A 12,642-nucleotide genomic window follows, 5' to 3' on the forward strand; every position below is an offset into this window, starting at 1 on the left:
TAAGTCGGAAGTATTTAAACTTTGCTTCAGATTTCTTCCCAACATCACTTTCCTCCCCCCTTCCCGGCTTATGAACTGTAAAATTAAAAAATTAACAGGAGAGAATTGAAGAACAATTAAAAAAAACTTTGTTTATATTATAGGGAAAAACTGTGTATTTTGCTAATGTTAAAATCACAAAGGCATCAATATAATGCCTATAATATAGTTGGTCTTTTGTATAGCATCCTTCATAGAAAGTATGTCCTAAAAAGCTTTCCAGTGGGAAATAACACAAAGTAGTATACAGTGAAAATGAAAGAAAACAATGGTGTAAAGACACTGTATAGTAAATAAAGCTCATAAGCCTATTAACACAGTGCACACAAGGTTGCACAAAAATTCACAAAAAGAGGGAGATAGATAAGAAGGCATGGACAAATTCATAAAAATGCCTTTATTTGGTCATAAAAGACGCACAACATTCATAACAAAAAGGTGAGGTATTTGCTGCATCACTGTTTTTAGGACTATTCTCTGAATTAGGGGTTTAAGTTGGTACTTGGCTATGCAAAATTATGCTGGATTCCCCAAGCAGGATGATAGTCAGTCCCTTTCATAGACCTAAAGCAGTCTAATGTTGAGAACAGATCAGAAAACAGACGTTGATGAGTCTAGCACATAATTGCTGGGAACTTATGCATACTAAAAATTAAATGTGAGTAGTGTTTTCTACATAGAATCCATTCCTCATTGTACTGTCAACTAATTTAATTTTCACTAAAATCGTAGGCATAAAAGGCAAGAAACCAGACCTCGTTACAGCATTGGACTTGAACAGGATGAGACTTACATTCCTCCAGGGGAATCCCTGAAAGACTTGATTGAACAGTCTCAGAGCTCAGGAAGTGGGTCTGGGCTCCCTCTGCTGGTAAGAAAGGAATGTAATTTTTTAGATTCACACATAACTCTATAAGGCAGGGGTCGGCAACCTTTCAGAAGTGGTGTGCCGAGTCTTCATTTATTCACTCTAATTTAAGGTTTTGGTCCCAGTAATACATTTTGACCTTTTTAGAAGGTCCCTTTCTATAAGTCTATAATATATAACTAAACTATTGTTGTATGTAAAGTAAATAAGGTTTTTAAAATGTTTAAGAAGCTTCATTTAAAATTAAATTAAAATGCAGATCCCCTCGGACCTGTAGCCAGGACCCAGGCAGCGTGAGTGCCACTGAAAATGAGCTTGAGTGCCTCCTTCGGCACATGTGCCATAGGTTGCCTACCCCTGCTATAAGGCAAAGACACCAGCATAAAAATTCAAGGGGATTTATAAGAATTACATTAGTATGTGAAGGAAGAATTAGGTTCTCAGTGTCTGCAGAAATGACAAAGATATCAGTTGGAGAAAAAATACTTAAGAATCAGAGCTCTTTATTTCATGTACCAGGATCTGAATCTGATCTCAGGTACACCAACGTAAATTCAGCTTAACCCCATAGACTTCAATTGAATGTATCTGGATGAGATCAGAATCCGGCCTATGATCTTAGATGTGGTGCTTTTTATAAACACAGTTACATTTCAAACACTGTTAGATCATTTTTAGAGACAGGATGGTTAAATGGAATCCTTTTACACCTTGGCTTCACTTAGCATTAAAAAGCTACACGTAGAATCACTGTATTTTGCGCTACAACTGTCTCGTAGGTTGAAGGTATGATAGTTGAATGGAGTATAACATTCATAAGTTGTCTCAAATATAACGGTGACTTGAGACCCAAGAACCAATGTACTAAAGAAGTCTCAGTTTCGGCTAGAAGGTTTATACAGTATTTTAGAGTAAAGCTCATGCCTTTTCCATTCATCTGTGTTTTAGTTTTCTGACAACATTGGACCTCCTGCACATCATGGCATTGCAGAAGACTCAAGATACTTATTTTAAATACTACCTTTTAAAACTATTTTTTTTTCCTTTTCCTTGTCATTTTTCAAATGCATAGCTGAGAAGTTATACATTGGTCCTGTATCTAGTAGCTGCAAAGTCCTGTTTAAAATCATATTCATTAAAATGTTAGCCAAATATGTTTTGAGAAACAGCTGGTTTTCCAAATGTCATCATGACCATTGAGGGACAGATAAGCAGAAGAATGAGCTTAGCAGTTGACTCCAAAAGTGGTGAAGTCTGTAGTTATTCTTACTGGATATGGGTGTGAGCACCATTGTGTAGATCCAGCTCTGTCTGCTGCTCTCACAAACCTCCCCGTATGAAACATGGCTGTCAAGGGAGATCATGGCCATTGCATGAGAGGGGCAATCTCTCAGGTAGCCAAAGGCATTTCCATGGAGGGAGCAGGGAAACAGGACAGAGACTGCAAACTGGATTCTGTATTCATTGGGGATCCAGTTCAGAGAGCAGAGTACCAGGGTAAGTGTGTTCACAGCAACCCAGATTGTTAAGCAGATGGGCTGCTGCATTTCGAATCAGGACACAGAATATTACCGTATACTCCATGGTCTTAACACAGCCATAATGTAGATTTTTGCACTTAGTTTCGTAAGGCTTTTCATGACAGAAATAAAAGGAGAAAAGGAAAGAACCAGTACAGCTGGTTGGAGCAATATGGTTTTTCCAAATGTATTTTTACCTACCTCCCTAAGTATTTTTTTTTTTAAACTTTGCATAGGCAGGGTGAGTTAACCACAGCTCCATCACCATGATCCCATTGGCAGCATGAGCCTCACTCTCTCCAGCAGACTGCACGATCTCCTGCTGAGAGAGCACAGAATTCAGCTGCTGGGGCTCTGTTTGCCCTGCATGTAGCCCTACCTGTACTTCAATAAAGGAGACATTTGTACTCTTTTCTGTCCCAACTGTGTTCTGCCATACCTGGTGGCTTTGTAGTGACTAGACCAGGTCGTGTTTTCTTTTATAAATCAGGAAATATTCCTCCCTCCCTCCTGCCCCTTTGCCTAACTAAAAAGTCATGAACAGATTTTCCTCCAATAGTGATTTTCTAAGAAAATTATAAGACCGTGAAAACAGGTCCATGATGGAAGTTGCAATGCATTCTTAAAGCTTTTGCTATGATGAACATCATAATATACGTTTGCTGTGTTTGTCAGATAGTTACCTCAGCAATATGCAGCTTAGAAGTGCATGGATTGATACTTACTGTCCAAGAGGGGATGCCCATGCCTGTAACAAATATGTACAGCAATGTGTGGTGAAAAACAGTACCCTGCATTTTAAAAGTGTTTATTTCCAGCTTCTTTATTATTTATTTCCAATATAAAACGTTTAAAGTTGTTTCAGAGAATGCAAACCATACTTTTTTTTAGAACTTCTAAAATGCCAGCTTATGATAAATAATATTGTCTTTCTTTTGTAGCTCGCTTATTATATTGGATACAAAGGTTACAACAAAGCGAAACCTTTAGCAGGATAGTGTTGTTACTCTGACATTCAACCTTGTTCATTTTCTCTCTCTGATTTATTTATATTATTCATAATTATATGGTGGTTCTTGGTCATGCCCATATATTTAAGGTAGTGTAAATGTTGCTATTATAGAGTATAAACCACTGTGAGCTGTTGGGTGGGTTTTTTAGGAGATTGTTATCTCTAGCATAAAAGTTTGCTGCACGTTGTCATTCAACTTCTAAGTCCTGCGGAAGCATTTTAAAAACTTGTAAATAACGGTTCCTACACTGCAAGCTGGGTTGCACAGGCAAATCTCTGCATCCAGGCAGAGCTCTATTTACCTCAGTGGGCCTCCAAGCAGCTGCAAAACAAAAACAAAATTCTATTCAAGCAACAGTGGAAGTGGTTTGTAAATGTTTAGCTCATCCTGTCAGAGAAGAGAAGCAAAATGCCCTATTTTCTTAGCTGACCAATGTCATTGTTTGTGTAGAAAAATACAAATATTGAAAAATTAATGGATTGTTCACTGTTTGTAAAATCTGTTTGTCAAACAATTTAGAATAACAAGCATCTTTTTAAACATCACAAGCCGTTTATGAACAGCAAAAGAACTAAATGCATGAAATAAAATAAATTGAACGCAATAAATAGTTTGACCAGCTCTAGCAGGAAGAAACCAATTAAGGTCTTCCATATAGTATTCTGCCTTTTGAAAACTCGTAACAGAAATGTGATTTTCATTTTCTTAATATAATTTAATAAGGAACTTTTCCTCATTAAATATCGTAATTGCATGTGCTTTATGATGCCATTACATATCTTTACACAAATTAAGTTATTTAATGTAATTCCATTATTTTTCAGGATGCATTCTTTCAAGTAGGCAAATTGGAAAGCAACAATGGCTAAAATTACATTACAAAATGTTAAAGAAAGAGTCCAGTGTAATAGAACTGTTTCAGTCATTACTTCAAAGTATAAAGGAGAATAATTCAGTTTAAAAACAACTTAAGCTCAATTTCTGTTCTTGGCTTCCACTGGTATAAGTCAGAATAACTGCACTGAAGCCACCCTCTGATGGTGTGATAATACTCAGACTGTAAAAATTCAGCTTCCATTTGTATGCAAATCAGAGTTGTTGTTACATAGGTTTGGTTATTTTTTCCATTTTTTAAAATAGTTTAAACGTAACATAAATGAAAATAGACCTTACCTGAGAGGTTTAGAATGCCCCTGTTTTCACATGCATTCAGACTGGAGCTGAACAGTTTCAGTCCTATTCTGCATTATCAAATGGGCCAGCTGCTGGAACCATAAGGAATATGACAGCTTCCACTGAATTCCAATCAATTTCAAAGAAAACAAGAGTACCTAATGGTTTTGCTATCCAGTTTTGAATATTTATTTTTAGCAGCCTTGTTTATCGGAATGTTTTGGGAGCACATTGAATTAATGTAACTCATTAAGCATTCAGATGAGAGTTTTATGTGGGTGAAGGCAAAATCTAGACTTTTAATTATCTAGAAAATTATAACTAATGACCAAGGTCTTATTAATGCCTGATGTAGGAAGATGCAGCTGCATTGGACTCAATTAAAATTTTTTGTTTAAAAATATCCTACAAAACAAGAACATTAGCTCTTCAGCTATGAACATCCATGCATTTGTAGGTTGGATCACAACTACAACTTTTTCATGCGTCTGATGAAGTGGGCATTCACCCACGAAAGCTTATGCTCCAATATATCGTCTGTTAGTCTATAAGGTGCCACAGGACGCTGTAACTTTTACCCTGTGAATTTTTACTTCTGTGAATTGTTAGGATTATATAGCCTCCAGACATGTCTCATTCCTGAAAGGGTAAGTTAGTCTGTATTTGCCCAAGGTGGATTTTTTAGTCATAACAGGTTTTTGTTTAGTGTATGAGCAGTCAGTCTTCCTTAACTCTGCATCTGATCTGTCATCCCCATCAGAGATTACGCTGCAATGCTGTTGGCTGCACTAAACTTCTGGTATATGTCAACTGGTGCTTTGAATCTAGCTTTTATTCAGAGTGAAGCTACTTGATGTCAGTGCACAAACACAGATTTTAAGCTGTGCTCCTAAAATTAATGTCTAGGGAAAAATACTATAACAGTGATGATACGTTTGTAGCCACCCAGGCCTCCTAACTCCTGCACTTTAACTAAAAACTTGTGGCTGACATTTTCACAAATTAGGCTCCCAATGTGGGCTCATAAATGAAAACTGGGGTAGGATTTTTGAAAGAGACTTAGTAAACTTCACTAGCTGTATGAGGGGGGCTGAACTCCTTTAGGCACTTCTGAAAACCCCAGCCTTGATTCTTAAAGGTGCTGAGCATCTGTTGTCTAAGAGCTGCTGGGTACACAGCATTTTGGAAAATCAGGGTGGTTCCTAGAGCTGGTTGGGAATTTTCCCCGTTTTTTCAAAAGTAAATGTGGTTTCCTTTGGAAAATGTTGATTTTGCCAAAATTTTTCAGTTTTCCTGAGGGCTAGACTCCCTGGTTGTACTGTATCTTCCACGATGCACCGGGATCTCGCCACTGGCCTACTCATCATGGGAGCCCCCTGATGCATTGTGGAAGAGGGAGCTTGCCTGGGGAGCCAGGCCCCTAGAGGAAAACAGGAGCACGAGTCACAGTGGCATCTCAGGTAGCTACAGAATAATGGTCTGCTCTGTTGGTTATTTAAATACGGATTTAGGCTCCTGACTTTGTTTGAGAGGCCCGTGCATTCAAGGATAGATGAAACACATATGTTGTGGCGTATACTTAAACTGCATTTCTTGGGACTTAACAGGTCCAAAGGACTATAGCAAAGCAGATTCAGATGGTGAAACAGATAGGCAAAGGTCGCTATGGAGAAGTTTGGATGGGAAAGTGGCGTGGAGAAAAGGTAGCTGTAAAAGTGTTCTTCACCACTGAGGAGGCCAGCTGGTTCAGAGAGACAGAAATCTATCAGACTGTCCTGATGAGGCATGAAAACATTTTGGGTGAGTGATAAAAGATAGAGATGATACTGCTTTAAGTTTCTTAGTTATTCTTACTAATAACTTCATATTTGCAGATGAAGAGTAACTGGATTTGGGAGGCTGGTATCTGGGGTGCTTTTTTTAACAAAAAGCAAACTCCAGGTCACTGCATTGACATTTTAAAAATGACACCACATAGAACTGAAAAATAAGACACTGAAGTCATTCTCAGGGTATTTGTTTAAAACTCTGTTATGCACTTTGTACAGAGCTCTCTAACGGGGGTGATGTGGAGCCACAGTTTCTGTGCTCCTTCCCCAGATAATTATGTTCCTAGCGCAACCAAGAACTGAGCAGACCTTGCTTAGCTGAGCTGCTTTTGTACTCCTCCCTTGCACAAGCAGTTGTGAGTGCCCTCCCCTCTTGGATGCAGATATAGTTCATATCCTTATTAACTGAATACAATAGACAGGATAAAGAAGCTGAACGATCATTTAGAGTTGTGTGTGGTGTTCAAAAGCCCCCAAAAATATTAATCTGAAAATATTTTTCCCCCCTCCCAGGGTTCATTGCTGCGGACATTAAAGGTACAGGGTCTTGGACCCAACTGTATCTTATCACAGACTATCATGAGAATGGCTCCCTGTATGATTATCTGAAATCCACTACCTTAGATTCAAAAGCCATGCTAAAACTGACCTATTCCTCTGTTAGTGGTTTGTGCCACTTGCACACTGAGATCTTCAGTACTCAAGGCAAACCAGCTATTGCCCACCGTGATCTGAAAAGTAAGAACATTCTAGTGAAAAAGAATGGAACCTGCTGTATAGCAGACCTGGGCTTGGCAGTTAAATTTATTAGGTGAGTAAAATTTCTTTGTGTGTGAATTCTTTCCTGATGCCAGGCTTTTAATTGAAAGGGATCATTTTAAATACACTGCAACCTGATGGGCCAGAGCTGCACAGCTGAGAGAGAGCAGAGACTTGTGTGATCAACAACACATACATGTGCAGATTATTTCATTTATTCTGTAACTAAAGTTACCCAGTAAGACAGGCAGTGACTTCTGTACAGCTGTGTTTTATAACACCGCTTTACCATGTTATATCAGGGTAGAGGTGTAGGTGTAAATCCACAAATTATGTCACATCTAGAACTGGAACTGGTGTCTATATTTAATTATTATTTATGCATTGTCTGGCGTGACAGAGCTTGGTTCTGCATTTGAGTGCTTCACTCTTTTTTTCCTTTTAGTGATACAAACGAGGTGGACATACCACCAAACACCCGGGTAGGAACAAAGCGCTATATGCCTCCTGAAGTGCTGGATGAAAGCTTGAATAGAAATCACTTCCAGTCATACATCATGGCTGATATGTACAGTTTTGGACTCATCCTTTGGGAGGTAGCAAGGAGATGTGTGTCAGGAGGTAAATGGCAAACATATGGTTGGTAATTTAGTTCAGTTTAACAACAAAGGAGCCACAGAAATATGCTTATGACAGCTGAATGTATTTAACTTGGGGAATTGTATGTGTCTATTTCTTTCAGGAATAGTTGAAGAATACCAGCTTCCATACCATGATCTTGTGCCCACTGACCCCTCCTATGAGGACATGCGGGAGATTGTGTGCATCAAGAAGCTCCGCCCTTCATTCCCCAATAGATGGAGCAGTGATGAGGTAAGAAGAGTATGGGTGTGATCAATCATGTTGCAAGGGTGTAGTGTAGACTGAGTTGGTTGGCGCTACTCTTCAGCAAGCAGTTGGCATAACCAGTTCCAAGCTAGGGACTACACTTGCAGGTAGCAAACCCAGTGAATTTTAGTGCAGTGCATGCCATGTAACCATAAACCCAGGTGTGATCCTTTCTTATATTTCCATTTCCTTTCCACAGTGCCTAAGACAAATGGGAAAACTCATGACAGAGTGCTGGGCTCACAACCCTGCTTCTCGACTGACAGCCCTGCGAGTGAAGAAAACACTTGCCAAAATGTCAGAGTCACAGGACATTAAACTCTGATTCTTTGAGGAGAGGAGAGAAGGCTCATCCACTCCCTGTTTGAATGGGGAAAATACATACCATTTCAAGATTCTGCATGTTGCTTTCTGTGAAAGCCCATTATTTTTTGATTGTTTAAAAGAAGCTACTGCTTTAAATTTTATGCAAGGAACTTTCATTAATAAAAAGATTTGCACTCCCAAATAGCCTTGCTGACTGAAAAATATTAAGAATTCTCAGAGAGTCACTTGTTCAGATTAGTTTAGTTTAAATTGTTACAGATGCTGTTTTGATGGGAGTCCTGATAATTCTTTGTGAAGAGATTGTGTTCTTTTTTGGGAACCAGTGCCTTACAAAACCTGTAAATACAGAACAAACAGTTGTGTTAACATTCCCAAAATAAAATGGTTCTGTCTCCCTTCAAACATTATTCCAATTTTTTACATAAACCTGTTTTGTAAAACAAACATAGTGCACACAGCCACACTAGTTCTAGGCTGGCAGCCTCCTGCTGCCATAGGCAGCAGGTTTATATAATTTTTGGTGATGCCTGCCTCTGAAGGGTCTAGGCTTCTGGGGGGGGAGGTGTCCAATACATCTGACTGCAGAGTTGGGGGTGCAGGGGACCTCTGGTTGCCCCAGGACTGGCCTGGGCAGACTCACTGCGGAAAGCCCACAGTGTGGAAGGACATGTTTTCCATGCCAACACCTTCAGTTGGCACCTTACAGGAGAGCAAGCCAGGCCATCAGTTACCCAGGGACAGGGTTTTGGCCATTCTCTGTGCATACACCTCTCTATAGCCTTCTTTCAGGCAGGGGAGAAGCACAGCCCCCATTATGCCTAGTGCTTGAGCCCCTATAAGCTGCTGCCCCTGCCATGATAATCCAGAATCTTTTCTTTATTGGAGTCATTCTGGTGCACTGTGGGATAGTGTGGCTGCAAATTGACAGTAACACCTCAGAGTGCTTATTGTATTGGCAAATTCCCCAAAGAGTGGACCAAAAGAACACTTTTCCTCATTTATGGAGAACAATATGCATACAATCACACAAGCTGAACTGTGCACATCCAAAGTGAGGGGGGGGGTGTGCCCAGAGCTGTTGCATCACTGAGCCAGCCCTGCTAGCTACTTAAACCAATATGGCTCCTGAAGAATGCCAGCTAGTGCTAAGTACCGCCACAGAGAGGGGCAGTTGGGGTGCTCTCTTAGGTGCGCCCTTTCAAGTCCCTGACTGCATCCCTCCCACCCCCTGTTAAACAATCATTTACAATATCAATATATTTCATTCTTGCCACTATGCATGCTGGAGGCCCCCCCCCAGTCAGATAGCTCCGTCTACGTCCCCCTAAAGTTCTCAGCCCCGCCAGGCTCTAGCTTTTTTGTCCACCCTTGCAGCTCGCACAGCGGGTGGCAGAAAGCCCGCCCCCAGATGCGGGGAAGCTGTAGGCAGGCCGCCGCACCCTAGTCCTGCCCCTTCGCCTCACACTCACCGTTCCGACTGCCCGTGGCGGGGGAGGATGGTGGAGCCGGGCCGGGGTCCGGCGGGACACGCTACTCCGGCCTCTGGGTTGCGCTGGAGCAGCCGCCGCTTTCTTGCGCGTGAGCCGCTTCCGGCTTTATAGCACCGCCGTCGCGTCCCCAGCCAATGGGAACGCTGTTCCCAAATACGATGTGCAGACCGCCAGGTGGCGCCGAGTCCTGATTGGTGTGCGGGACGCGGACTAGGGTTGGGCGGCCCTGCAGCGTGTGTCTCCTCGCACAACAGCAAGCAGCTTGTTCCTGCCCATGCTCACTTTATTACTCCACTAACCCCGTCCCTCAAAGTGCTGAAGGGGCACAGACACCCATCCCCCAAAAAGCTGACAGAGAAATAAGCATGCATGGGGCACAGGTCTTAGGCCAGTAATAAGTAACCCTCTGTCACATTTATTACCACCTTTACCCCTGCACTTGTATAATACAGACCATATTGAAAGTAGACCCATGACAACTCCCTTCTCATGTGACACCACAATGCAGAAAAGGGTACACTTAGCTATGGGGAATTGCACTGGAGACAAATGGAAGGGGGTTGTGTGTGAGAGCAGAGCTCATTAAGTTAACTAGGGACCAATGCCTGCACAAACACTGAGCCCCTTGGTCAGGTGGCATCTCACTTCCCCCTGCCCACTCTTTAAGGCAGTCTTTGCTATGGAGCCAGCCTCTAGTTACTGGACCAGAAGAGCTAGGTACACCCCGCCCGCCCACCCCCCACTACAGTGCACAGCCTGTGCAACTCAGCACTTTCCCCAATAAACAGTACACAGGGGTTTGTCAGATTCAACTCAGGCCCATCAGGCCTGACCACAGGCACTGAGATTAGTGACAACGGGAATAAATTTATTATCGAAGAGCAATGTAATAAGAATAGTAGAAACAAGTTGAACTGCAGGATGAAGGGGTGTCTTCTATATACTCCCGAAATTAATTGTCTTTACTCTAAGGCAAGGTAATCCCCCACAGCTTGTTTTCACCTGCTTGCTCCTTTTCTGTTGACATCACATCTCTTTATTAACAGTTGACTAAACAAGCATGCATTCTGATATTTTACAATGCTACATTTACAGCCCAACAGAGAGAGAGCCTTTGCAGAGTTTAAACACATTTTCTGTATATATACACACCTAACTCCTCACATAGTATCTGTACACCATTTGACAACACTATTAATGACTAGCAAGTCCACTACTTTCAGATGATTCCTCACCTGGGATTCTTTGGGAGACCCAGAATGTTCATAGCAGATTCAGGAGATTTTTGTAACCACGCTGCATCCCTTGCCAGTTGCCATTAAAATATTAATATATAGAGATATACCTATCTCATAGAGCTGTAAGGGACCCTGAAAGGTCATTGAGTCCAGCCCTCTGCCTTCACTAGCAGGACCAAGTACTGATTTTGCCCCAGATCCCTAAGTGGCCCCCTCAAGGACTGAACTCACAACCCTGGGTTTAGCAGACCAATGCTCAAATCACTGAGCTATCCCTCCCCCTCATAAAGAGGCAGCAATGAGTCAACGCAGGGATTTGTGATTAGCCCCCAAGCCCTTTGTTAACCTATCAAACAAATAACCCACTGGTCTCAGGAGGTGGGTTGCAGAGGCCCTGGGATGGCTCTGGTTGTAAGCAAAAGGCAGGCCAGTCTGAGCGCCCAGGCTGTACAAAGGAGGTAAGCTACATTCTGCCATAGTACTGCTGACCGTTGACATAAGCAGATAGGTCATTTGTCAAAAATCCAAATACATTTGTATTTTGCCCCAGAACAAGTTACAGAAGTTCCTTCAGGGGCCAGTACCTGGAATGCTAGTATCCAAAACAAGGAGAATGAAAGGTTTGGAACAAGTGGAAGGACTGGGACAAACTGATGCACTGGATTTTAGTGACATGTGAAAAAAGTTTTATAACTTGTAAAATTATCCTACAAATGCTGCTAGCATGACATTTTGGGAGCAAACCCTCTGCAAATGGTGAGTTTAACAATGCCTCATGAAATGGCTTCCTGGAAACTGCTATCTGAGACGTTTTGGGTGCAGTCCAGACCGGTGAGTGACCATGTCACAACCTCCTCTGCGACGTGGGGTGCCTCACAATGCCTTGCTGCTGTGGCTCCTGAACAGGGCCACTCACAAACAGCCAAACGACCTGCAAGTCACACTCTGAGCATCTTTGTATCGCCATGGCCCTGGTCCAGCAATTCTGACTCCGGTGGCCTGTTAGTGAACAGCGGCTCCGCTCTGGCTTCCGGCAGCTTTGACTACTATGTGCACGGTGACTCCGACTCACTCCCGGTCCCAGATTTCCCCACAGAAATGTCTGTTTCGCTCTGTCCAGATATATTTGGTCCGTCACCTCTGTGAGGGCATCGAGCTACAACACCTTACATGGAGTTCACCACACAATTCACAATGCTAGATGAATTGTGATTGAAGAACAAAACAAGTTCATTTAATTACAAAGAGAAATTTTAAGACGGTACAAGTTATAGTCAGAAATGGTTACAAGACAAACAAACATAAAACAATTTCTAGTACTCAAAGTAGGCATAGTTCAAGGTGAAATTCTTACCGCAGGTTTTCAGTAGCTTTGCCGACCAAGTTCCAGGACACAATCTGCTCCCAAAGTCCAACAGCTGTTTTCTTTTGTCCTCTGAGATGAAAGAGAGAGATAGACAAGAAGAGATCATTTGAGATGTTTTTGCCCCTTTTATAG

The 12,642-nt window shown here is 41.8% G+C and overlaps 1 protein-coding gene and 1 long non-coding RNA gene across 8 annotated transcripts in view; one reads left to right on the forward strand and one right to left on the reverse strand.

Moving 5' to 3' along the window:
* Positions 1–8,735, forward strand: part of BMPR1B (bone morphogenetic protein receptor type 1B) — a 403,289-nt gene extending 394,554 nt beyond the window's left edge. For all 5 annotated transcript variants that reach the window (XM_050944053.1, XM_050944050.1, XM_050944051.1 and 2 more), the window contains 6 exons: positions 772–910; positions 6,221–6,413; positions 6,956–7,253; positions 7,647–7,822; positions 7,944–8,074; positions 8,289–8,735. In XM_050944053.1, coding sequence (XP_050800010.1) covers positions 772–910; positions 6,221–6,413; positions 6,956–7,253; positions 7,647–7,822; positions 7,944–8,074; positions 8,289–8,414 — 1,063 coding nt within the window. In that variant the 3' untranslated portion in view covers positions 8,415–8,735. The remainder of the gene's footprint in view (positions 1–771; positions 911–6,220; positions 6,414–6,955; positions 7,254–7,646; positions 7,823–7,943; positions 8,075–8,288) is intronic.
* LOC127046680 (uncharacterized) lies at positions 418–9,967 on the reverse strand. Of its 3 annotated transcripts, none has more exons than XR_007773149.1 (4): positions 9,886–9,967; positions 4,614–4,702; positions 2,629–3,761; positions 418–907 (listed from the first exon to the last, which is right to left on the reverse strand). It is a non-coding gene; the product is annotated as an uncharacterized LOC127046680 (long non-coding RNA). The 3 variants fall into 3 exon arrangements; XR_007773150.1 differs by having other exon boundaries at positions 4,614–4,705; XR_007773148.1 differs by having other exon boundaries at positions 4,614–4,735.
* Positions 9,968–12,642: the final 2,675 nt, after the last annotated feature.

The sequence above is a fragment of the Gopherus flavomarginatus genome, chromosome 3 (genome assembly GCF_025201925.1).
Source record: "Gopherus flavomarginatus isolate rGopFla2 chromosome 3, rGopFla2.mat.asm, whole genome shotgun sequence".
In the NCBI taxonomy this organism is placed as follows: domain Eukaryota; kingdom Metazoa; phylum Chordata; order Testudines; family Testudinidae; genus Gopherus; species Gopherus flavomarginatus.